At 38.9% G+C, this 26,137-nt stretch overlaps 2 protein-coding genes across 3 annotated transcripts; one reads left to right on the top strand and one right to left on the bottom strand.

Annotated features, from left to right (window-relative positions):
* Positions 1–1,072: 1,072 nt before the first annotated feature.
* LOC135467452 (uncharacterized) lies at positions 1,073–11,877 on the top strand. The gene is made up of 10 exons (XM_064745226.1): positions 1,073–1,149; positions 2,089–2,210; positions 2,527–2,647; positions 3,568–3,688; positions 4,469–4,657; positions 5,545–5,660; positions 6,160–6,286; positions 7,288–7,399; positions 9,969–10,082; positions 11,777–11,877. The coding sequence occupies exons 1-10, from the start codon at positions 1,073–1,075 to the stop codon at positions 11,875–11,877; spliced, it is 1,200 nt and encodes a 399-aa protein (XP_064601296.1).
* A 997-nt stretch (positions 11,878–12,874) lies between these two features.
* On the bottom strand, positions 12,875–25,980 carry LOC135466682 (uncharacterized). Of its 2 annotated transcripts, none has more exons than XM_064744320.1 (8): positions 25,855–25,980; positions 20,479–20,559; positions 19,902–20,027; positions 19,164–19,358; positions 18,035–18,460; positions 17,487–17,527; positions 17,157–17,220; positions 12,875–16,002 (listed from the first exon to the last, which is right to left on the bottom strand). In XM_064744320.1, exons 1-8 carry the CDS (start codon positions 25,880–25,882, stop codon positions 15,674–15,676), a joined length of 1,290 nt encoding a protein of 429 aa, XP_064600390.1. In that variant the 5' UTR covers positions 25,883–25,980; the 3' UTR covers positions 12,875–15,673. The 2 variants fall into 2 exon arrangements, with proteins under 2 accessions (XP_064600390.1, XP_064600391.1); XM_064744321.1 differs by lacking the exon at positions 25,855–25,980 and adding an exon at positions 25,116–25,175.
* Positions 25,981–26,137: the final 157 nt, after the last annotated feature.

The following is a 26,137-nucleotide window of genomic DNA, read 5'->3' as shown; positions in this document are numbered from 1 at the left end:
GGGTCATAAATATCATTACGTTGTATTAAAACAGGCTGACACCTGGTCGACCAGTATACTTGCATGGCCTATACCTCTTATACCGAGCGCCAATAGTCAACCACTTGTTACCAATAAGTTTCAATGAACAAACCGATCATTGACGGAAAATGCCCATCGTTTAAAAAAAATTGTAGCAATTTTTGTGACGTTGATGACGGTTCTAAAATCCAAGGGGAACATGCCAATGGCGTCATCACTGTCATCATATATTTACTTCTGTAACATCAACTTTCAGATCAAACACCTTTGTATTCAATCATTTGTATTCTTCCTGACCTTAGATTTGATATTAAACACTTTTCTTCAACTTTGTCGTGAAAACCAAAAAGTAACTTATATTACAAATATAAATTCTTAATGTAAAAGGACAATTTTGGGATAATAAACTTTTTCTTATGTGAAGACGAAGTCTTAGGTCTTCATGATCCTGGGTCTGCAATTACGAAAAGGTTCAGTTGGTTAGCGCGCTAGCACGGCGTAATGACCCAGGAGTCTCTCACCAATGCGGTCGCTGTGAATTCAAATCCAGCTCATGCTGGCTTCCTCTCCGGCCGTAAATGGGAAGGTCTGCTAGCAGCCTGCGGATGTTCGTGGGTTTCCCCCGGGCTCCGCCCGGTTTCCTCCCACCATAATGCTGGTCGCCGTCGTATAAGTGAAATATTTTTGAGTACGGCGTAAAACACCAATCAAAAAAATAAATAAATTACGAAAAGCGTCGTTCTTGTAGCGTGCATGCCGATCAGCCTTTAACCAATGTGGTCCCGTATTCAAATCCAGCTGTCGTTGCTTCAGCTGGGGCTCTTACTTTGATAGTTTTTCAGTAAATGTCAGAATTCGATGGTCATGTCCAGACCCAGTCTGCTTTCCACATAACGTCATTGTTATATGCGTGCAGTGATTATTATATATTGTGACGTCACTCTTTGTCGATATTCTGTGACACAGTTGTGTCCATGACATACAGACGCGCATGACGTTACGTCGTCCACGTTATAAGTCAGACATATTGGCGTAACAGACGTGTTCCGCCATGGCTGGACATCAGAACTCCACAGAATTGTGTCCCACCGCCACAATACTGGAGAAAATTAGACAAGATGGGTTTGAGTAAGTGTATGGTGTTTGTTCAGAAAGACTCGCTTACGAATATCTGTGGCACATAGGCAATATAGGGCCTGTAGGCCCCCATAGTCAAGTTTACAAATGCATGCCGAAACATGGGAAGGTCTGCATGCTTTGTTCTATAGGCCTAACTAAATAGGCTACACTCTGTGATATTGATAATTGTGCGTTCAGTGAGTGCATGTATTTCTTAAATTGCTACTACTTTTGCAGTTACATGAACGGTGAGAATAAAACTCTAACTGAGATTAATTGTCAAGAGCCGGTATAGGCCTAATTCGCTGGTTAAGCCTACGTCTGATGATTTGCAAACTATGACGCTGTTGTTGCTGCTCTGGATCTGCACTCTTTGGAGTAGTCTTTTATATTTAACAAACAGATTGTCCAGTTTTTACCGCGCATATACTCAAGAATGTTGCCCCTACCCAATTAAGGGTAGTCATGTTTATGGGTAGACGAAACATGGACAACCCGGTGGACACCGCCACCATTACTTTAGGTGCCTTGCAATCCCTCGACCTTAAAGTAATAATGTTTGATGTTTTGCATCATATATCATTCTGTTACCTTTCCAATACAGCATTCCATTCAAGACAGCAAAACGTTTTACCAATACAGCATTCCATTCAAGACAGCAAAACGTTTTACCAATACAGCATTCCATTCAAGACAGCAAAACGTTTTACCAATACAGCATTCCATTCAAGACAGCAAAACGTTTTACCAATACACCATTCCATTCAAGACAGCAAAACCTATTAACTATAACAGAGTTATAATTGGATGACTCTGTTCTGCGCGAGCCCTTTTACGGTGCATAACCAAAATGGGTGCAGTCTAAATTGCAGACTTATATAACATGTTCTGTGCTTTAAATTACCATTAGTTGAGACGTATCTAAAAGATATATGGAAATTGTTGCAGCCTTTATGGCCTGAGGAATTTGAAGAAAATGATAAAATGTATCGTCAAGCACGAAGTTCAATGTGGGGATGCAGCTTACTACTGTCGGAAGGATTTGCAAAAGGTGTGGATGAAATGTCGAGGTAAGAAATTAATGTGTGGTGTGCATTGTTCCGTAAAAAACATGGCAAAAGTGACCTGCTCATATAGTTTTCTCGGAAAATGCAATACTGTGCGACTGGTAATGCATATGTGATAAAAACAGATCTCAGATTTCACCGTCAATTTGCCAACTAACACACTGTCGTCCCTGCTCTGATTTACTATCTATGTACTGTAGCCTAATTTGTATTCAGGCCGCTGACTCTTTAATAATTAAAATATCTTACGAATTGGTCATGTACGGATGTTTATTTATCAGAAAGTGGTAATTTTTTTTTTTGGCCATTTTTCATGCAGACGATCCATTTTCTGACGACTTTGGAGTGAAGGCCATACGAGAAGCTCAGACTCAGTGCCGGAACTGTGAGGAACAGGAAGCCCTGGCTATCAAAAACGGAGCCATCGACAAGATCCGACAGTATGTAAATCATGTACATGTGCTTTTACCGGGAACCTTCAAACTTTCAGCATTGGAACTACTCTGATACAAAACTGGCTAACGTTACATTTGCTTTATATCAAGTATATGTACTGTAGTGTTCATAGAAAGTCCCAAAACTCACCATGTCGTATGATGTGGGAGCAAGTCATGCAGTGTACCGTACACTGTTATCTGGAAACAACTAATTGGATACAAAATGCGCATTACCATATGAGGTTTAAAGGGCTGTTTTGCTCAGACTGCATCTGTTTTTGCAGTATAATATCTTATCAAATCGCTATTATTTCAGATGAGAACAGTGACTTCTTTAACCGAATCAACCACATTTCATTTGTAGGCTCTTCATCACAACAAGACATGCCGAGTGAAATTATTGTTATAACATCTGCATGTGTACTTATACCTTAACGTATTAAAATTTTCTCAAAATAAATGAATGAATTAATGGTTGGAGTTTAACGTCGTACTTACCAATTTTTCAGTCAAATGACGACGAGGGGTCATTATCTCAAAATATGTTATATGTCTCAAATGCCACAACCGATTCGATCTGTCTTGTCTAATATGGTCCGTGCCGTTATCTAAAATTAAGTCCGGTATAGTTTCTTCAATCTGGACTAAAGTTTAAAATGTTTCATGTAACGAGCCCCGGCACAACGACATATGTTTGACATAAATTGTAACACATTTTAAATCTGAACAACTGGTGACACACATGCATGTACATGTGTACTGTTGACGGAATATAGACAAACATGTTGTACGGTATAAATTGACTTTCTTTTCATGAACCTGCAAACCCATTATACTATGCACAGTACTAGACCTGTGGGAAAATATCATGTATCGTATAGCCTACTCACTGTATGTGTTTTATGATTACTTTTCTTTTGTAGAATCATAGGAGAGTCGGAAAACAACCATAAAACACTTGTTAATTCTAAGTATGACCTGGGTCTTGTGGCAATGATGAAACACAGGACGAACATCCTGAGAGAAATTAAGCGATCTCGAGAGGTGAGGATAAGATGAATACAATGTGAATTTCGAGACGTGAGAAGGGGCAATATTCTCAAAAAATAATCTGTTAATTGTGTGTTATCCGAGTGATGCTGGAATGTGTTCTTTTTTTGCAGCTGATTATTCTGTTAAATATAACACATATTCTATTAATTTAACATAAAGACTGTATTGGACATGATAGTGTGTTGAATATGACACAATATTGTGTTTTAATAACGGAATGCATTATGGCATAACTCAGACGACAGACTTTCTGTTAAATTTAACAGATTCATTTTTTGTGTACTTTATGAATCTCGAGAGGTGAGGATTAGATGAATACATTGTGAATCTCGGGAGGTGAGGATTAGATGAATACATTGTGAATCTCGGGAGGTGAGGATTAGATGAATACATTGTGAATCTCGGGAGGTGAGGATTAGATCAATACATTGTGAATCTCGAGAGGTGAGGATAAGATCAATACATTGTGAATCTCGAGAGGTGAGGATTAGATCAATACATTGTGAATCTCGGGAGGAGAGGATTAGATGAATATACTGTGAATCTCGAGAGGAGAGGATTAGATGAATGCACTGTGAATCTCGAGAGGTGAGGATAGAATGAATATATTCTGAATTTCGTGACGTGAGAGTTAAATGAATATACATTGTGAATCTCAAGACGCGAGGAGTAGATAAACACAGAGTGAACACAAACGTGGATTGTTTCAGACGTATTGTATTTTATTTGTTACGTCAAAAAAGCAATCAGTCATAGTCCCACTACTTTCAGGCATATTACTATTGCTGGAAAATGGCTTTGTCGATGAAAGAACGGGAGAAAGAGTTGACTGCAAGAAATCGCCAGAGATTCCAGAACTCGGACGCGCCTGAGGAGATGAAAGTCCAGCTTGAGAAAATGCGAATGGAATACAAGAAGTACATCCAGACCGAACAAAACGAAAGACCATTTTTTCTGAAGGTATTATACAATATATATATATGTGAGTTCAAGTCCAGCTAATACTGGCTTCCTCTCCGGCTGTACGTGGGAAGGTCTGCCAGCAGCCTGCTGATGATCGTGGGTTTCCATGGGGCTCTGCCAGGTTTCCTCCCATCATAATGCTGGCCGCCGTCGTATGGGTGAAATGTTCTTGGGTTTCGGGTAAAACACTAATCAAATAAATGAATATTAGTTTAATTATTTGATTGGGTGTTCGTATGACAACATTCTGTGGTGTGAGCATAGCCCAGGGCAACCCGCGACCACCCGCTGTCCGCTGGCAGACCTTCCCACGTACGTGCTCTACCACGTTAACCATTCGGCCGGGGTCGGGGGGGGGGGGGGGGGGGGGGGTACAATTGTTATTATAGCCCCGCATATATCCCAATAAATATTGAAATGTTGAGTATGTAGAATACAGACACCAACCCCCTCCAGACATACGGCCTACTGCATGCAGATTAATCCTTAAGGGACAATCGAAGGCTCATTGAGATAAAGTCTTGTTCTTGAGGGCCGCAGCTATAGGTGATCAATCTGAGATCAATAAGGCTGCAGGCTCGAACCCAGTTCTTGCTGCGTGGTTAATTCGGGTGCTGCTTTAAATCAGGAGATTTGTCAGGTATTTATCAAATCAGGCCAGTGATTTATTCCGGGCACTTCCGTTTTCTCCACCCATAAACCTGACGCCGCGTTATTTAGCGACAGACTTTAAAATAAAAATACATCGCAATGAATCTGTCTACCCATCAGTGTATTATGTTAAATCCCCTCGTGACATGGGAGGAAAATGTTTAGATAAAATTTCGAAAGTGTTAATTACAGTAGTCCAGTATGTGTAGTGTTTTGTCCTACTTTGAAAACAGCTTTGCCGCGCCACAAGAACCACCTTAATGCGACACGAACTTGAACTGTTCTTGAAGAAGAAAGAAGCATATTCCATGGCTGCTGATTGGCTGGAGAAAACCAGCCTTGTGAAATCGTAAGTCATCAACCATGTTTTCCATTTGCAATATCCTTATAAGAATTCTCATGAAATTCGATCCAGCTATAGCCTACAGACAACAGATATAAAACACTTTCCATATTTCCATATATACCTTATACTTGCTACCGAGGGCCTCCGTGTCCGAGGTGGTTAGAACGCCAGCGCGGCGCAATGACCCAGGAGCCTCTCACCTATGCGGTCGTTGTGAGTTCAAGTCCAGCTCATGCTGGCTCCTCTCCGGCTGTGCGTGGGAAGGTCTGCCAGCAACTTGCGCATGGTCGTGCGTTTTCCCTGGGCTCTGCCCGGTTTCCTCCCAACATAGTGCTGGCCGCCATCGTATAAGTGAAATATTCTTGAGAATGGCGTAAAAAAACAATCTAATAAATAAGTAAATATACTTGCTACTGTACTTTACAGGATGTGGAATTCGTTACTGAACTACTCAGTGTTTTCCATTCACATAATTTTGCATAATGACTGTATGTTTTTTCAGGCAAGGCGGTGCTAAAAACGGAATGGTAGTGTTTTTACGGAAACAGTCGCACATGATGAACGCTAAGCAATTCGTCGAAGGCTGGCTAAAGATAAACTGTGAAGAAGTGGCGATGCCACTCTATGAGGTATTACATGAGGTATATAGGTTGTATGTTAATTTCCAGTAACCTGCGGATGGTCGTGGGTTTTCCGCCGGGCTCTGCCCGGTTTCCACCCACCATAATACTGGCCGCCGTCGTATAAGTGAAACATTCTTGAGGACGGCGTAAAACACCAATCAAATAAATAAATAAATAATAAATGTATGTTAATTAGTTCATCCCCCATCTACGTACACGGTTGGATGGCTCTTTGCGACTGTCAGGCCTTTTTGCCCGAATTCAGCTTTCGCTGATTTGACTGCGATGTTGCATGTAAGTCAGGAGGTTTGTTAGGTACCTGTCAAAAGTAGATGGTTTTTCTTCGTATTTCCCTCAACCGGATCACCGCCGTATAAGTGAAAAAATCCACAATTTATACACGGAAGAAAAGACCATTATCGTGGCCTGAGAAATATAATAAAATAATGTTCTACCTTACCATCCGCCAGATGTACAGTAGATACAAGACGCATTTATTGTGTTATTACAAGGTATTGGAAACACAGGCCCACCAACCCTGAAAAATAATACAAGGTCATTGGAAAACAAGAGGGCTGTAGATATAGGTGAACTTGTTGTGCAAGATTGATGACAATTGCTTAACGAGTTCAAAAGTAAAGTCGTCTTGCTTTTATATATACAAATAAATGCTAATGTTTAACATGTTCAATGTGTTTATTTTTTAAACGCTCGCGTTTGTTTCATAAATACATGGATTTATTTTATAAATACATGCAGTATGTTATAAATACTTACATGTGCTATATAAATACAATCATTTATGTAGTTAAATGGATAGATTTATTGCTTAATCGGAGTGATTTAAATGTTTTAATGTAAGTGATCAATATTAGGAAGCGGTCGTATTATTAGTTGTTGAATAATGACATTTAAGTGCATTACAGTTAAATATTAAACACGTTTATTATGTGTTGCAAAGAGATTATCACCCTTTTAAATGCTAAACATCTGTTTTTTCGGTGTAGGAATACGATCCTATGAAGGACGATGTAAAACGTCCTCCATCACCGGTCACCAGCCCCGTGAAAGCACCATTACTATCCGCAAACCTGGCCGGCGACAAGGAAGAAAACAAAGGTAATCCGGTGCAACTCTGCTTTCAGAACTATGTAGGCGTGACGAACTGAATGTCTCATTTCCTTTCGGCAAAGGTTTAACATTGCCCAACTACCATTTTGTCAAGTATTGGATACAGCCAGTCAATTCAGCAGATTCTACGCATAAGGATAGCCCTTTTAAAACTCTTCAATGCGGATGTTGCGATCTATTGTTGTGTGTATAAAGTGGTATTCATGCAGGAAGCTAGAGCACTACAACCAGGATAGGCCTACAAAAACCTGCTTCCACTCAAAGAGGGCTAGCTTTGCGCTCTTAACATTATGTACTCTTATAACGTTATATGATCCTCCCGTTACTAACTTCACGCACTTCCAAAACCACGTGCACGTTTACAACACCATGGGGACGTATCTATAAAGCACAGTACAAATTATGTCGAACACAACTAGGCGCTCGACAGTTTGGCCCAGTTTCTCGTTTTCTCGTATATGCGGATAACTTTATTTCTGCGGTGGCATGACATGTGCCTTCTTAATGCTCTATCATATCTCCATATAAGGCCACGTGGTTTAACTAGGAAAGCCACGAAAACCTTGCATAGAAGTAGGCGCCGTTTTCACAAGTTGCACCTAGGCTATAAAGTAACAACACATGATGGTGTCTTGTATGGCTATTGTGGAACAGTACACTTTTTAAGGCTTAATAGGCCTACTGTACATTCGGTTTGACAAATAGGGGTAGATGTAGGTAGACATGGTAGCGTTACGTACATTCACGCTTTATCACCTGCTATATGGAGAGGCAGCATCGGTAATACTGGCTATCATAGAATATACTTACATCTGGGACTATTATGCAAGCCTACGGCCATATACATCCGACCAGCCCCCTTTGCAATAAACATCCCTAGCGAGTAAAATGCTTTTGAAACATCTGATTCTACGCTACTCTCTTAGTATCAGTAAACCATGCACCGGTCCTAAGCCACAGTCCCACCAACCCTGAAAAGTTCAAAACTTTCATGGAGGCGGCAAAACTGAGCTTCTCAGTTAGACAACCGTTGGGATAAACCGGGGTATCCACCAAAGAGCAAGGGAAACTCAATGTTTGTTCACTATTATCTCATTGTTGTCTCACGATTACGGCCAGTTTAGTCGCGTTGATTGGCACTGGTGGGAAAGCGTTGATCTTCCTGGATTATCAAGTGTCGCCCGTCGAAGAACTGAAATGAATGTTAATTCACCATACGTAAATATATGTATAATGATATATCTCGCAAATGGAGGGAGTAAAGTCTGAGGGTCTTGTTCTATCCCTGACTCATTATTATCAAATAATAATAATACCTGCTTGGCGAGGAGCGATAATTAGTGAACAATTTAATTAACAAAAAACGAATTTACTTGGACAAAAAAACTTGTGTGACACCTTCTTTCTTGTAGATTACAATTGCCACTGAACTGTGTAAAACCGCAAGTGGGGCTTCCCTCGTAATCTATGGTCAGTTCCTTGTTAGTGTTGCCTTGACCGTTGCGTTTCCGTTGTACAACCGATTTTATTAGTGTTGTAACCGTTGAGGATTCTTGAAAACTGTTTCTAAAATAGATTTTACGGGAATTCACACCCAACTATGCAATTTGACGAATCTTGGTACTCGTGAAGTATCCATTGTGCATTCGGACTTGATGGGAATGGGGTTTTAATCTGGCATGTGTAACTGACAATATTTGCAGGGCGGATTCATATATCTCCGCAGCTTTATCCCATAATAGTCTCAGCTTTCACGGACGTGCGTACTGTTGGGCTACCTTGTCTAACTCCATATATATGGGGAAACAGTTTCTTTCATTCGCTCAACTCATTGACAGGGATGTCCCAGAAATTCAAAGTGTATACACAAATAAATAATTGTTCAATTCTCACTATAACACATCATAATATAAGGAATTATCGGTGTATGTGTCGGGTCAAAAAGCACCTATAGTAGTACACAAACTGTGCTGTATCACAGAAAAAAACTGTTGTACTGCGATTTGGACCCTTTTGTGTAACCCTTCCGGGAGTCTTCCACTGAAATTATACTAAGTGAAGGATATACATACAAGCACTATTATACACGTACATGTATAAATTGTTACGGTTTTTTACGTGTAGTAAAAATCAGTCATTTTTTCAATATGGTTGTTCATTAATCGTAATGTTAATTAATTCTTGACCTGCGACATTTAATAAATTGCAGTTAACATGATGGCACATCTTTTAAACTACGTAATTCTGTGTTTTGCCATGGTATTAAGAGCAGTTGACGTTTAAGCGTTTACATAAACAGATGAAAATGTATACATAATCTAAATGAGGTAGATTGACAGAAGGGAGATTTCACGGGTTTCGTATTAGCAGTTACCGATTTCACACTTTCGTCACTACTTTGGTTTTTACTCTCGTCTTTTATATCATCTGTGAAGTAACTTTAAAGGTAACCACATAACGCGATATATACCTGTACACCTATGGGTGTATTGTATTGGCGCCGTGCATATTCTAAAATGTTGCCTCACTCTGTACTACTGTGCCTTTGTGGATACAGGTAATACGGTAATCAAATCCTCTAGCAATCCAGACATACCCATAGCCACGGACCAGGTGCTGAAAGAGGCCAAGGAAGAGAACCTCCCCTGTGAGTCTTATAGTCTTCACACAGGTAAGAGAACCTCCCATTCGTTTTGTAGTCTCCGCACAGGTAAGAGAACCACCCCTCCGAACCCCCTAGTCTTCACATAGGTAAGAGAACCTCCGCTCTGAGTTTCGTAGTCTTCACACAGGTAAGGGAACCACCCCACCGAACCTCACAGTCTTCACACAGGCAAGAGAACCTCCCCTCTCATTCTCCTAGTCATCACACAGGTAGGAGAACCTCCCCTCTGAGTCTCCTAGTCTTCAAACAGGTAAGAAAATCTCTCCTCAGAGACTCCTAGTTTTCAAGCAGGTAAGAGAGCCTCCCCTCTGAGTTTCGTGGTCTCCACACAGGTAGGAGAGCCTCCCCTTCATAGTCTCCGCACAGTTAAGAGAACCTCCCCTCTGAGGTTCATAGTCTTCACACAGGTAAGAGAACCACCCCTCTGAGGTTAATAGTCTTCAGACCTCCCCTCGGGGTCTCCTAGTCTTCACACAGGTAAGAGAACCTCCCCTTTGAGTCTCATAGTCTTCACACAGGTAAGAGAACCTCCCCTCTGAGTCTCCTAGTCCAATCACAGGTAAGACAACCTCACCTTCGAGTCTCATAGTCTCCACACAGGTAAGTTTTACCTAGTGCTTGGCTTTGGAAGTTTTGATTTTCTTATTGAAACTGGTACATGTAAGCCTACACGAACACACATGTAAGCCTACACATACACACATGTAAGCCTACACGTACACACATGTAAGCCTACACGTACACACATGTAAGCCTACACAAACACACATGTAAGCCTACAGGTACACACATGTAAGTCTACACGTACACATGTGTAAGCCTACACGTACACACATGTAAGTCTACAAGTACACATGTGTAAGCCTACACATACACACATGTAAGCCTACACGTACACACATGTAAGCCTACACGTACACACATGTAAGCCTACACATACACACATGTAAGCCTACATATACACACATGTAAGCTTACAGGTACACACATGTAAGTCTACACGTACACATGTGTAAGCCTACACGTACACACATGTAAGTCTACAAGTACACATGTGTAAGCCTACACATACACACATGTAAGCCTACACGTACACACATGTAAGCCTACACGTACACACATGTAAGCCTACACATACACACATGTAAGCCTACATATACACACATGTAAGCTTACAGGTACACACATGTAAGCCTACACGTACACACATGTAAGCCTGCTCATACATACATGTAAGTCTACACGTACACACATGTAAGCCTACAGGTACACACATGTAAGTCTACACGTACACACGTGTAAGCCTACACGTACACACATGTAAGCCTGCTCATACATACATGTAAGTCTACACGTACACACATGTAAGCCTACACATACACACATGTAAGCCTACATATACACACATGTAAGCTTACAGGTACACACATGTAAGCCTACACGTACACACATGTAAGCCTGCTCATACATACATGTAAGTCTACACGTACACACATGTAAGCCTACAGGTACACACATGTAAGTCTACACGTACACACGTGTGAGCCTACACGTACACACATGTAAGCCTGCTCATACATACATGTAAGTCTACACGTACACACATGTAAGCCTACTCGTACATACATGTACATGTGTGTTGGATTCAGCTTGTTTCAACTTTCGGCAACATGTTAAAAGATTTATATGCACCATTTCAGGACTGAATTTGGAACCACCATCTTGTGACCCAAAGCCAGCACTCCCTGACCGACGAGTTCGTAACAAAGCAAATAAAAAACGACTGAAATGTTCACACTGAAATAAAAATGGGGACATGCATGTGCACAACTAGTGTGTCATGAAAATGCCAAATGCTTTATGATTATAATTATTGTCATTTTCAGATAAAATTATCATGGATACTTTCATAGCTCAAAGTTAAGGGATATATAATTGTATGCGTACGTACCTGTACAATGAGTATATTATTCAAAGAAATAAAAAGTCTTCCTTACATGCAAATCCTCATTGTTTTTTGGCTGATGGCTTTTGAATAAAAGCTTTAATTTGAAAGAATTGTAACCACAATTGGGTTGGTGTTACAACCCATCAAACCTTTGCCATCGGCTCAGGAACATCCATGAAAATACACTGTGGTTTCAGCTACAACTTTTTAAAATCGAGATGTATCAGGAATCTGACGAAGCTCGGTGGTTTCCGGTGGTTAAGCCTGGTTTCCTCCACCACAAAACTTGACTACCGCCACAAAAGTGAAAAATTCTGGAACTCGGTGTTAAAACACCAACCACTCAATCGACCAATCACTCTATAACCTTTGGCAGCTACATAGTCAAGCAACTTTCTGGCAGCTACATCAAGCTATGCCACTTTCTGGCAGCTACATCAAGTTATGCCACTTTTTGGCAGCTATATCAAGTTATGCCACTTTCTGGCAGCTATATCAAGTTATGCCACTTTCTGGCAGCTACATCAAGTCATTCCACTTCCTGGCAGCTACATCAAGTCATGCCACTTCCTGGCAGCTACATCAAGTCATGCCACTTTCTGGCAGCTACATCAAGTCATGCCACTTCCTGGCAGCTATATCAAGTCATGCCACTTCCTGGCAGCTACATCAAGTCATGCCACTTTCTGGCAGCTACATCAAGTCATGCAACTTTCTGGCAGTTATGCGACGCGACATCTTTGACAACTTTGCCAATATTTTAAACAAGGAAGACTTGAATTACATGTATGAATGTCCTTCCAGTAAATCAGCGACAAAGGTTTCGTAAACACAACACTGAGTTGTTCGTACATGTAATTTATTTCAGCAGGATGTACATGTACTGATGTTCATCCAAGAAGAAGAAAGCAAACATGTGAACTGAAAACATAACATCACAAAACGACTAAAATTGTTATGGAATAATAGATAACAATGAAATGTGTAACAAAATGAAAGAATTTAAAATAATGCACATATTAAGTTTAACAAATGGAAATTTAAAAATAAAGAAAACAATGCAGCACTTACTTGACTTTGAAATATCTAATACTCAACCTTAAATTTACATAATGAAGCACACTCATTGCAGTATATGTAATTGCAAAAATTAAGGAAAAATAAACACATTAAGAAATGTGCATAAAAAATGAATAAGTGATTACAATTAAATTCCAAATTGTTTAAGACAGGAAGAGTATAGCACCAAAGTGGCACAGACAACATTACATGTAAATCAAAAATTCCTTGATCCTTAAAAAAAAAAATGCACTAATGCTTTTTTTTTATAAAAAGGTTAGTAGAGTACCCTTATCGCCAAAGATGTGTCAAAACAAAAATTCTTGAAGTTGCATGACTAAATCTGACAGTAATTAATGATTTCTACCATAAGAAATGAGAATATCTGAAGACCCGTATTGCACAGGCCTTTTCTCATGACTATTCATGACTGGAACATTCATTTTTTCACAACTCTGACACTGACTGGTAACCATGTTTATACAGTGCAACATGTTTACAAGAACTAGTAAAACATGTCAGTCAACAACTATAAACTATACCATAAACCATATAAAACTATGTCAGGCTGAAAATCGTATAAATTTGCGCGATACAAATGTGACAATTATTTACATCAGAAAAAATATATCTCGATTTCTTCTATTGACATGGTTTACAGTGTGCACACACAAATTGTGAAATTTTGGAAATTCTTCTGCTGCATGATATTAAAATTGTGTTAAATAGTTTGGAACTTGTCTTTGACTTGGAAACTTGTGGGCTGACAGCTACAACAGTAACTTGTAATACATGTACGCCATCAATACATGTAAGCCATCAAACAAAGTGTTTTTTTTTTCCCCTTTTATCATACCTTTACAATAAGTTCATGAAACTTAACAAATTTATAGGTTAAAACTGCAGCTTTTCCAGGTAAAAAAAACAGTTCATTATGGAAATATACCCAAAATATGCCATGACCAACAAGTGGTTAGACCCTTTTCACCAGAATTCATGTCCAACACAGATGAACACGCACTATGTAAATAGATCACTAAGATGAATTTTCTGCTAAGGAACTCTGATGTAAACAATATCAGTCCTTTGATTATTTCCATTTTTTAAAAATTCTATTAAATTAGTATAACGTCATTTAACTTCCCAATGCTAACAGTTCTTCCTCTCTTCGTCGCAAGCGATCCCTTGACTGTATTGAGCACTACAGCTAATCTGACACAGTTCTAGGTTAATCTTAGCTAGGCCATTCTATGAAATCTCTGGGCAGATGTCATCAGTCACAAGAGAACACTGGCCATGTTGTTTCTGTCCACGCTGTGTAATCAAGCGATCTAGCCTGATTTACACACTTATTATAAGACAAACACTCTGGTCATGATAGCTCCTTTGTTCTCGCACGTCAAAACGTATATTTGAACAAGACATATATTTGAACTGAACTAAAATTACCCCATAAATATGCCTCAGCCAAAATCATCAAGGTGAGACCTCCTGTATAATGAGAATGCATGTCATGGTAATGGAATGCTCATAATGATGAGTATTATGCATGACTAAGCCAATGGTATAACAGTAACAAATGTTCTTGAGCAAACTAAATTTCAATCATGTGAAATTGTCAATGATACTGGTTTCATACTGCTTTTTGTGTTTGCTCTTCAATAGCATCGGTATTAACTATTTGGCATTGGATGAACAAAACCATGATCCCTAAGGTATACCTTAAAATAATGAAAATTTACCAACTAATGTCCATCGTTAACAATAGCATAGGGGCCTTCGTGGTTGAGGGGTTTGCGTGCTAATACATCACACTGACCCAGGAGCCTCTCACCAATGTGGTCACTTCGAGCTCAGGGTGGCTTCCTCCCCGATCATACTTCAGAAGGCTTTCCAGCAACCTGTGGATGGTCGTGCGTTTCCCCTGGGCTGTCTGGTTTCCTCCCGCTGTAATGCTGGCCACCGTCATATAAGTAAAATATTCTTGATCATGGTGTAAAACACCAATGAAATAAATAAATAGCAGCAGTGTAACATTTCAATGAGACACCATATTGTATGCATGATGCAAATGTTTACATTACTGTGGTTTTCGTTTTCAACCTCAAAACCACAGTAGCACTACTTACATCAAAGCACTCTACCTAATAAGTCACTTGCTCCTATAAAAGATTATAATACACAAGATTTTGCTTCTGTGTATCTATGTATCCACCAAATATTAAAACTCTATGTTGAAAACTGTTGGAGTTAAAGCCCAGACACAAATACAGATGGACAGACAGATGGACAAATCGTTATTACATAAAGCGCTCTGCCCTTTGGCAGGGGCATATAATTAGACACTTTTACACATGAATTTTACTCAGTTATCATCTGATAAGTTTTTCTGAACATGGATTAATGAAATTTTATGCATCAACTTTGTCTTTCTGTGAACTTACATGTATATGGAAGAAAGTTTAATATGACAAATATTTTATGGTTTCACCATCATTCAAAAAACAAAAAATCTCCCCCACCCAAATCCTCCAAAACTAAAAAACAAAACAAAAAGGTGTTGTACTTATGGTATTGCCTTTTCTGACTTTTACATAAAGTTTCCATTCTGAAGTCGTCTGAGGATATCCAGTCTGGGTAAAATCTTGAGGTCTCTCTTCAACTGACCATAGGTGTAACCGCTAAACTCTTGCTGACCCAGAAGATACTGAAATGGGGACTCAATGCTGTGGTTGCCCTTGATGCGGTTCACCCTAGAGTGGATGTAACCCTTGAGGGCAGCCAGCTCCGTCCAGCCCTTGCCATAGTTCGGGCTGATGTCCATCTCACTGGTCAGGTACTGCATGACAGTCACAGGTAAGTCAATCACCAATGAGTCGTCGTCATAGAGACCAGAGGCCTTGTCGCCTGTCCAGCTAGCTGAAATCATCCAAGAAAACAGGAACTGAATAAACAAAGCCATTAAAGCAAGGCTTAATATCTGAAACATTCCCTGAAACTGTTTGAAGCTTTCCTTGCTTGCATTTACATATATTCCTTTTCAATGAAAGTGCATATAGTTTTTGATCATGTAATGTTAGTGGCTGAAAAATAAAGCTGCACCTCAATGCGAAATAGACATAGCTACCCTCAGGTGTTTATAATATAAAAATCGTGACTTTTTTTCAATCAGGTGAACTTAATAATTGTTGAGAAGATGTCAGCATACAGTTTCACTGACTTATAGGAGCATTCTGTTCACATAAAACAATGTGAACATGTCTTTGTCACAGGTTTCTTTTTCATTTTCTCCAGTTAACATTCACAGAACAGCCATAAATCCAAGTAACATGGGCCATAAATATACATCTTAATACAAACAGATTCCGAGAATTAGACTGTACACTAAACAATGAGATTCTGTGCTAAATAATCAGATCGTGCTCCAAATAATCAAATTGTGCGCTAAATAATCAGACTGTGCGCTAAACATGCAAAAGCGAAGCACGATCTTGATCTGAGGGGCCGCACACAAAACAGCACACAAAACTTAATCAAAACAGAATAATATTAAAAGCAGTTATTTCATAGATTAGAAACCAATGACCTATCAAAGTAATTGTTAAATATGAAAAATTATGCACAGATCAAGTGAGTTCAACTTTTTGCACTTGATCTGACATTTCACAACTTGAACCTGCACATCAAAAACACAATATTTGTAGGAGTTATTGCAATGAAATGAAAGCATGACAAACGAATAGACTCAAAGCAATAATTTTTGGTGGATGCGTGGTGTAATAAAATCAACTCGCATATTTATAACATTCATGCAAATAACCTGGCTTCGGCATATTTATCACATTCATGCATGCTACCTGGCTCCAGCATTATTACAACATTCATGCATGTTACCTGGCTCCAGCATTATTACAACATTCATGCATGTTAAATGGCTCCAGCATATTTATAACATTTGTGCATGTTACACGGCTCCGGCTAACACGTGTCAGAATACTGACTTCCATATCAATAAAATTCACACAAAAAGCAAATGTTTAAGTCATTTGTGACTTTCCCTGTTATTATCTTACAAGATGGCTTAGGGTCCACATGACATGCTCCACCCTCTGTGCTCAGCCCAGCCTTATAAGAGGTCTGTGAAGAGAAAGCATATAGTTGATTTTCTCCCACTGTATGTTTAGTTCTCCTTTACATATGTTAAACCTCAAAGAAATGACACTTTCATTAACTTCTTCCATTGTATCAGCAAACAAAATAATTATTCTCAAACACCATCAGGCCCGAAACAAAAATCACAGCTGATATGCAAACATGAGTGGCCTTAAAAGCTCTTTATCATGAAAATTTTAGCTGAAAAACAGCTTTTGAATGTTAGTGATGAAAAGTAAAGTTTAACTTACCATAGGCCATGGAGATGACGAGACTCCTGAAGAATTATTATCTGAAATATGAAAAGAGGCAGACAAAATAACACAGTGCTATAGCCAGGATTGAACTCTGCAATGAAACAAACAAACCAGGGAAATTTCAGTTACAGACGATTCACATCATGTTCAGATTATGAAGCTATGTTAAAGAACAAGTAATTCTAAATATCATATAAAGGCATTTTGTTATTACTTTTGACGTTAATTTCTGGTAGAAAGACACTTCACATGGTTGTCAAATGTATGTGATGAAGGTACAAGAGTACAAGAGATTCTACACACTACCTGACGACATTTCACATTGTTATTACTTTCAGAAGTTACCAGAGAACAGGTAATGACAATCTCTATTATTTCCCACCATTACTTGTATGTTATGAGGTACTCCCTAGTAACATAATTCTTACAATTGTTTCTATATAAAGTTATAGGCAAGGAAATCCTGGAAACCAAAAATTTGTGTAACGGTTACTTCATGAATATAAAACAGATTGGACAAATTCAGTACAAACAGCACTAACCTTCTAATGATCTGTCTGAGGTTATATTAAATGGCTGTGCATACACATGCTGCCCATGCTGGTGAGACATCCCTCTGTAGGAGCCGTTCCCTGAGTGATAAGTGCTCACAGCACCTCCCTGTGGGGGATGGAGGTGCTGGTCATCCAGACTGATTCTGAGCTCAGACACAGGGAGGGGAATGTAAGCCATCTCACTACTATTGGGACAACTGGCCTGGTGTGGTGGGGTCATGTGAGAGGGGGCGTGTATATCAGCTAGCCCTGTCATGGACTGCGGGTGCGCCATTGCTAACCCACAGGAGCTCATAGAGCGCGTGGCATCCAGCCCGCTTGTACAGCCCATGACATAGTCAGAGACAGAGCCATAGCCAGGGGGAATACTATGATCTTGAGGCATATGCTCCTGGCTGCTACTCAATATCTGACCTGAAAACAGACATGTATTCACATCAGAAATAATCAAATTCCAGGATGATTCCTGTAAGATGTAAGTCCTCTAGGCCTATCTGTTTGAAGAAAGTATCTGCTTCACAAAAATAAATCCATTTAAGGCAAAAAGCAATGTGTATTTATTTTCTGCTGGTTATAATTTTCATCAGATATTGTTCTTTTGATATCCTAACAAGTGCAAATTCACAAATAGCTGTGACATCGCCCACTTAGGATTTCTTGTTGTCTTACATACAGGTCTCTTGTTAAATAAATAGTCCTTTTTAAAAGATATAGGATGTCGTGGTTAAAATATAGGGTGTCCATGTTAAAAGGATGACACAAAGTTTAATAGAGCTACTGAGTCACAGCCAAAACTCAAGTCAACTCACCATTACACAACAGTGTAATGGATCTCAATATTCATTACCTTTAGCACCCTTTTCCCTGTCTTTTTATGATAAATTAATAAATTTCTTCTGAGCAGTGAAAAGGAACAGCCTGCATTCGAATCCTGTTTCAAACTACTGTATTTCACGTAAAGTTTGACATATAAAAATGCACTTTTAGAAGCACATGATACATTTATGCTAACACTAAAGTTTTTCTGATAAGAAATTTATGAAACTTCACAAGAAAACTAAGATGGAAGAATCAGTCAGAATTCGTTCTATCTGATTTGATTGTACGCATGACTCACCTGTGCCACGTACTAATATCTGCATCAGCAAAGTGGACAGATCCTGTCCAGGCTCCAAGAGAATCTTCTCTAACCCCTGAAAGAGCTCATCTCCATTTTCCAGATCTTCCCCAGATAAGCCAGCAAAGACAACAGCTTGCAAGTTCTCTGCAGTGCTGCTCAGGTTGTTACCAGAGTCTCCCTTTTCAGCAACAGCTGCCAAATGCAAACCCACGATAAGTCTCACAAGTAACACTCCACAGGTAATATTAAGCATCCAAGTATATCAAGAACAAAAAAACAAAAAAGTTACTGAATTCAATAAGTCTGTTAGTATAAAGACCCATAGAAGATATCTTTCAATGTCAGAAATACATGTATATAAGTCTTTTTCTGGTATATTACAACGTGTATATAATATTTACTTTAATGTACTAGATATATAATAATACATTTTACTTTATATTATATTTAATATATTAGGTACTTAAAAATCACAAATTCTTCCATCTTCATATTTTTGTGGGAGTACTGCTCATGAGTGTGTTCTTTGTCATGCCCAATATATCATCAAACACATTCTGCTTGAATGTGCAGAATGTCATGACTGTCAAATCTATATCTGACTTATTTGACAGCATTGTTGGCCACACTGTCAGCAAACATCTGAGGGTCATTGGCCGATATAATCATGTATGTACATATCTTTGGACAATCTTTACTTCTCCTGATAAGCATAAAATATTATTTTTGGTTTACCGTCAAGAAATTTCATCCATCTGTGGTTCTGTCGTTTTCTCAAGAAAGAAAGGAAACGTTTATTCACAATAAACAAGATCTTTGTGAAATTCAGCTCACTGGGTTCAGCACACGGCTCATCTACATCTGAAAAAGTTCATGAATGCACATGCATGTGTATCACACTGACAGTCATTAATAACAATTTCAGTGCTAAATGCCATAAACCAAATGTGGACTGGGATTGCCTCGAAAATACTAAGAGCTCTTGCTGGCTCAGTTATAAACATATACACGTTCCTAACAAAGAGAAGAAGTTTCCTCCCATCACCCTGACCACAGCTGTGTATATATAAAATAAATAAACAAATCAAATACTAAGAACACCGACACGGTAATCAAACTTTGATATAAAAGAAAATGCACATTTATTTTACTGGACCGATCTTACGTGAAGACGCAAGCTGGAGAGGATATCTGTGTTGAGGAAAATACTAAATCCTCTCATTTCGACACCACTGAAGACCATACTATATGTATTCACAGCTGGCAGATTACTTCCTGGTGCAGATCATTCAGTATATGTTCCAACACTTACTCAACCAGGTGATATTTCTCAGGTTGCATTTCTCCTGAATTGTGGATGTCACTGTTCCACCTGAGTATATCACAACCCAATCTAAAATAAAAAGACAGATTGAAGATATATGATTAGAAATACTGTTAAGAAAACCCATATGCACTGATTTATTCAGATCTCATACCCCTAACTATATCATTTTCAGTATAAACTGGCGAGTTTCCCGTGTCATACAGAGGGTCTGGTTTAGATGTATCATTTCTAAAATATCAACATCTTTAAATCCAATATAAAAAAAATAGAGCCCAAGGGCTGTGAAATGGGTCCATTGTTGTTCTTCTAACTACATTTTTTTTTTGTAACTAATGACCAGCTGTCTTTCAGCACAATTCTTAGGTCTCGATGTCCACCCACAAAGGGCCAGAGTATTCTGTCGGTATTCAAGAACCCAGCAACAGATTAATAATTCTTTAGCCTTGCAACAGTAAGAAAAAACATATGTGTAAGCAAGAATAAAAAAAAACCAAACAAATCCTTAGAGTGCATGTGATGTACCTACTTGTTGCACAACGGATTTCCACCACTCTTTTATCTAGTGCTGCTTCACTAAGACGCCTTACCACAGGCAAGTAAGCTGCCCCACTGGAGCCATTATATTGATACGGGTCAACCAGTCGTTGCACTATCCCCTCCATGGTGAACGCCATGCGAAGAAGTTACAACTTCCTCTTTTAAGGTCTGAAGTGTGACTCAACCCAGGGCTGACCATGGATCTACTGCTCCATAAGCGGGCGCTCTACCAACTATGCTATCAGGGCCGCTCTATTGTACTATATATATATTATATAGTACTAATATTACTTTTTGATGTCACCAAGTATGAATATGGTAAAAAACACTTTCACAAAGGAGCACAACAATCTTTTTTTGGGGGGGGGATGGCCGAGTGAGTGATTGAGTGCTTTAACGTTGTACCAAACAATTTTTTCATTTGTATAACAGGACGTTAATTTCGTACGTCTTTACCAGAATCTAAACGGATTCCCGTAGGTTTGCTTTGCGCAAATCCACCAGAATCTAGATCAAATCTAGGATCACAAAGTATGCAGTTACTCCAAGTTTTAATACAAGGTGAATAAAATCAAACAGTTCTGGGGATTCAGGGCGACATAAATATCACTATACAGGGGTAAAAATATGCCCCACAAATCAAAAGGCCAGCAGGGCCAATTGACTTGCAAATCAATTGGCCCTTCCCCAATTTTTAAGGCCCTTCCTGACAGAAAAATGCACCACACACAAAAAAGTATATATAGTTTATCTTTGTTCAGAGAATTACACGATTACTTGTTACTGATGACATGAACAAATTTTTTTTTTTTAAACAGTTCAGGAACTTTTCATATTGGGTATGATGTTGGGGGGGGGGACATAGCCCAAAGCTAAGCTGGACGTTCCAACTGTAATGCCCAGTTTCAGTCATATAGACTTCCACGCGGCTAATTTCACTAAAAAAAAACCCCGGCTCTAACCCTACTTTATTTTTGCTAGCCACCGATTCCCTAAAATGCCCGAAAGGTAATGTGTTAAAGCCAGTAGTGGTAAACCATCTTTTAACAGTGATCCAGCCGTTTAAACTTTTGAATCGGACAACTCAAATCAACGTCCTCCATGAATGGAATTTTTTTTCAACTTTGGGCAAGGTGATGGGCCATGAAAATTTTATCTTATGCAACATTCTCTTTGAGAATTGCATGCCCTGTCACAGAATGTTGGGTGGGATAAATTTTTCGCAGCCCATCTCCCTGCCCGAAGAAAAAAAAAAAAAATCCAAACATGGCAGACGTTGATTTGTGTTGTCTGATTCAAACTTAAACGGCTGGATTACTTTTGAAAGATGGTTAAGGTATCTACTTTTTCTTTTCACTTTTACTGGCATGTTGAAGATTTATCAAACTAAAGATGAATGAACTTCCACTTTTCTAACCCACCACGTCCAAATTCATCACAGTTTGTGTATACATTTAAAGCCCTTATTTTCCCTCAATGGATGAAACCAACTGTTAGGTGATTCATTTCAAAATTAGTTCACAGTTTATTTTGATCTCAGTTCGTCAGTATAGATGTTCTAGTCTTTGTACGTTTTTGAGAGTTATCATGGCGAACAACATGGCCCATTCGAAATGACGTGTAAAAAATTGGTACAAAACATGTATTTGTTCCTACAGGCCCGAGATGGCATTCAACATTCAGTTTCAGAATTCAACAGCACCTTCACATACAGCCTTTAATACCAAGATATAAATTCTCACTAACCGAGTCAATGATGTATACTCTCCACTTCCCATACAAACAATGAAAAAGAAGCAATAAACCTTATCTGATTAATGTCACACTGCCATTCCAGGCATCCCAGTCATTACCGGTCGATATAAGTAGTTATCAATGATTGTTACCGTCATCAGTTTGTCTGGAAAACCCACTGATGTGTGGCCATGTGCTTTTTCTATTTTTAGCATAGTGACGTATTAGATTACCCGGCTGCACATGAACATATTGAACCAATGAGCTGTCGGTTGACTCTCTGACCCTTTTCACAAGAAAAGAGGCACATGAACATATTGAACCAATGAGCTGTCGGTTGACCCTCTGACCCTTTTCCTCTTTTCACAAGAAAAGAGGCACATGAACATATTGAACCAATGAGCTGTCGGTTGACTCTCTGACCCTTTTCCCCTTTTCACAAGAAAAGAGGCGCATGAACATATTGAATCAAAAAACTGTTGGCTGACCTTCTTCCCCTATCCACAAGAAAAGAAAATCGCCTACTGAACAGAATAACTGCGGGGTCCAACAGTGCACACCAAAGGCTTGAGCAACAGGAAAATAAAAAAAACACACTCACAACTAGCTAAACTTTGAACCTTTGAACCTGATGGTTTTATATCCAAATGTTAATCATGTGGCAGATGTAATTAAGAGCCCATTTGCAACATAAAATTGAAAGGATAATAAATGAAAGCACGACATCAAACATGATTACTATTTTTATTAACTACCTATAAATCCCAACAAAACAATCACAAAAGGAAGCTAACATTTGACCACAACACGGTCTACTTTGTTACACATTCTGGCACTTGGATGAAACTACTTTCGGAAATTTCTTCACATTTTTTCATGTCTCCATAACTGGGCCTCTGCTAACTCTTGACACCAATAGACTCATAATAACATCGCACTGTTTGGAGTGTTCTGCATGCAGAAAAAAATTTACTCTTTAAGAACCCATTTGGATATAAATTTTAAAGTTTTCCCGGTTTGAAATCCCCTAAATGCTCAACAGACTCCAAGTTGGTGTCTCATCTTTCAGCCAAAAAAATTTATCCAATAACCAACTTTTTATACCAAAAACAATGCAACATATTGAAATTTTAAATTTTGACTTATTTCAAAATCTGCTTTGTAGGATTGGCTGTAGATTTGTATTTAAACTGAAATTATTAACTTTGATAAAATACCTGATTTGTATGGCAACCAACTATAAAATGTTTCTCCCCTAAATGAACGTTTGTGTCTAATGTATAATAATAACAAAATTGAAGACAATCACATTACTTAGGGAATTGTTCTAATGTCCATTCCTGTTGGATATTCTACCAGATGACCTCTGCCTAATAACACTGTATTTCTCTGGTTGAGGGTATGCAGTGAACCTGACGTTGCAAGAGTCCTAATAAGTTCAATCAGCTTTTCAGGGGCCTCACAAGTTCACACAGATATCCACGAGACAGGTGGGGGATCTCGCAAACCAACGTAGATAAAAGATGTTATTTTATGGTAGTTGCTTGATTGAATACAAATCTGTCTGTTGACTTGGTGGCGCCGTTTACATGTAACATACAATCCCATCTTTTCACTGCAGTAGTTTGCAAGAGCCCCCACCTTCTCTTGGCCAAATATGCGCGAACACCCAAGACCCTTGAAATGCCGATTGGACTTTTTGTCAATCTATGTTAATCAAGCCAGACCTAATTAGATAGTTTTGTACTACAGGTAGTTTAATTGTGTACTTTCAAGCATCTTAATTGTTAACACATACACCATGGATACATTATCATACATTGACAATACATACTCTGATCCACATTTAATCAGAATTTAATAATAGATGGCAATGGCAGCCATCTTTGAGGTAAGTTTGTGTATTGCCCACTGGGTGTCTACTGTTAGAGGTGTCATCAGCTGGACAGAGGCCCTTGGCTGATAATGGCATACAATGGGCACTACACACCAACTTACCTCAAAGATGGCTGCCTTTGCAAGCCATCTATTTGTGGAATGTTTATATGTCAACGTGCTCCTGTAAATATATTTATTGCTTTTACCCTTACGCCATTGCTATATCTATATCAAAACCATTCTGATTAATTAATCTTTTCTGTGTTAGGCCTATATCTAACAAAAGTTGACGCTGACTTTTTCTAAAGACAGTTCCTAAACTGAATGAAAACTGACCCATTTTAGTGAATTGCGCAATAACATGTAAAACAGCCAAATATATAAATATGTCCAACACAAAATTAAGTTATATTAATATCATTTCCATACAAACAATGATTTATCTGATGGAAGAGACAACAAGGAGTATTTACCCGACATTCTTGGACCACAGGAGAAGCGAGCAAGACGGGTCAGAACTGTTGTTGTTGATGTATTACCGGATGCTCGCAAAATACCGAACTCAGGTCTACCAGTGCCACGGACTTTTATTTACTGTAGGCTATGTTTTTCATATTATAAAATGGGAAATTCAAGTATTCATTCTACTTAGTGTAGTCTGCGCCCTTGCTATACTTGTATGATCTGATTTTAATTAGATTGGAAAAACTTTGTCTATATATCATAATATATGCTCCATACAATTTACGAAAGTGAAAGCTCGGCAGAGCTCCGAGGCGCAACGTCACAGTGAGTTAACCATCCATGCACACATAAAACAAGCAAAATATTATGTTGCGCAACAATTTATATTTTTCATTTATAAATACTAGATATTAGAATTCCTAATTCAAAGTCGCTTCACCGCCTGTTGCAAGAGAAGAATCCGCCCGTATGCCGGTCCCGTTAAAGGGCAAATTTAGATCTGTGCCCCCTCTTTTCCTCCATTAATTAGCATCGAACAATCATATCAAAAGAAGAGTGAAGCATTCTTGAATAAATATATACAAGACAAATGTTGACATACATTTTCAACATTAATAGGAAAAGGGCTAGAATAAACATGCGATCTGATTGTGCCATACGTCAACACCTGTACATTTGACCACAAACTGACTGGAGATAGCCATAGAAGTAAATAAAAGGATATCCCAGCACTGAAGTGGTGCGTACCGCAGTTAATTGAACGGAACAGATGCATTTTTGTTCACAAAAGTGGTGTATTGTGAAACCATATGCAGAATCTGCTGTTCGAAAGGTTTCTTCTGCGCTGATATTTGCGCATCAGTGTCCTGTTATATCTATGATCGACGTAGCCCAAAGCTAAGCTGGACATTCCAACCGAAAACCCCAGCTTCGGTCATAGCTTCACTATAAAAAAAAACGGCTCGAACCCTAGATGAACGTACATGATGTATATCAATATATGACGTCACGTTTAGCGTCACTAAAGTGA

The sequence above is a fragment of the Liolophura sinensis genome, chromosome 6, assembly GCF_032854445.1.
Source record: "Liolophura sinensis isolate JHLJ2023 chromosome 6, CUHK_Ljap_v2, whole genome shotgun sequence".
Taxonomy (NCBI): domain Eukaryota; kingdom Metazoa; phylum Mollusca; class Polyplacophora; order Chitonida; family Chitonidae; genus Liolophura; species Liolophura sinensis.
The sequence above is the reverse complement of the archived record's forward strand: the minus strand, read 5'-3'. Positions and strand labels throughout refer to the sequence as shown.

Bases quoted from the DNA above. Each gene is read 5' to 3' on its own strand.
- LOC135467452 (XM_064745226.1), top strand. From the start codon at position 1,073: ATGGCTGGACATCAGAACTCCACAGAATTGTGTCCCACCGCCACAATA. The intron at 1,150-2,088 runs GTAAGTGTATGG...AAATTGTTGCAG, and splicing joins ATTAGACAAGATGGGTTTGA to CCTTTATGGCCTGAGGAATT. The intron at 2,211-2,526 runs GTAAGAAATTAA...TTTTTCATGCAG, and splicing joins GGTGTGGATGAAATGTCGAG to ACGATCCATTTTCTGACGAC.
- LOC135466682 (XM_064744320.1), bottom strand. From the start codon at position 25,882: ATGCATCTGTTCCGTTCAATTAACTGCG. The intron at 18,461-19,163 runs GTGAGTCATGCG...GTCTGTTTTCAG, and splicing joins GATATTAGTACGTGGCACAG to GTCAGATATTGAGTAGCAGC. The intron at 17,221-17,486 runs GTAAGTTAAACT...TTCTCTTCACAG, and splicing joins CGTCATCTCCATGGCCTATG to ACCTCTTATAAGGCTGGGCT.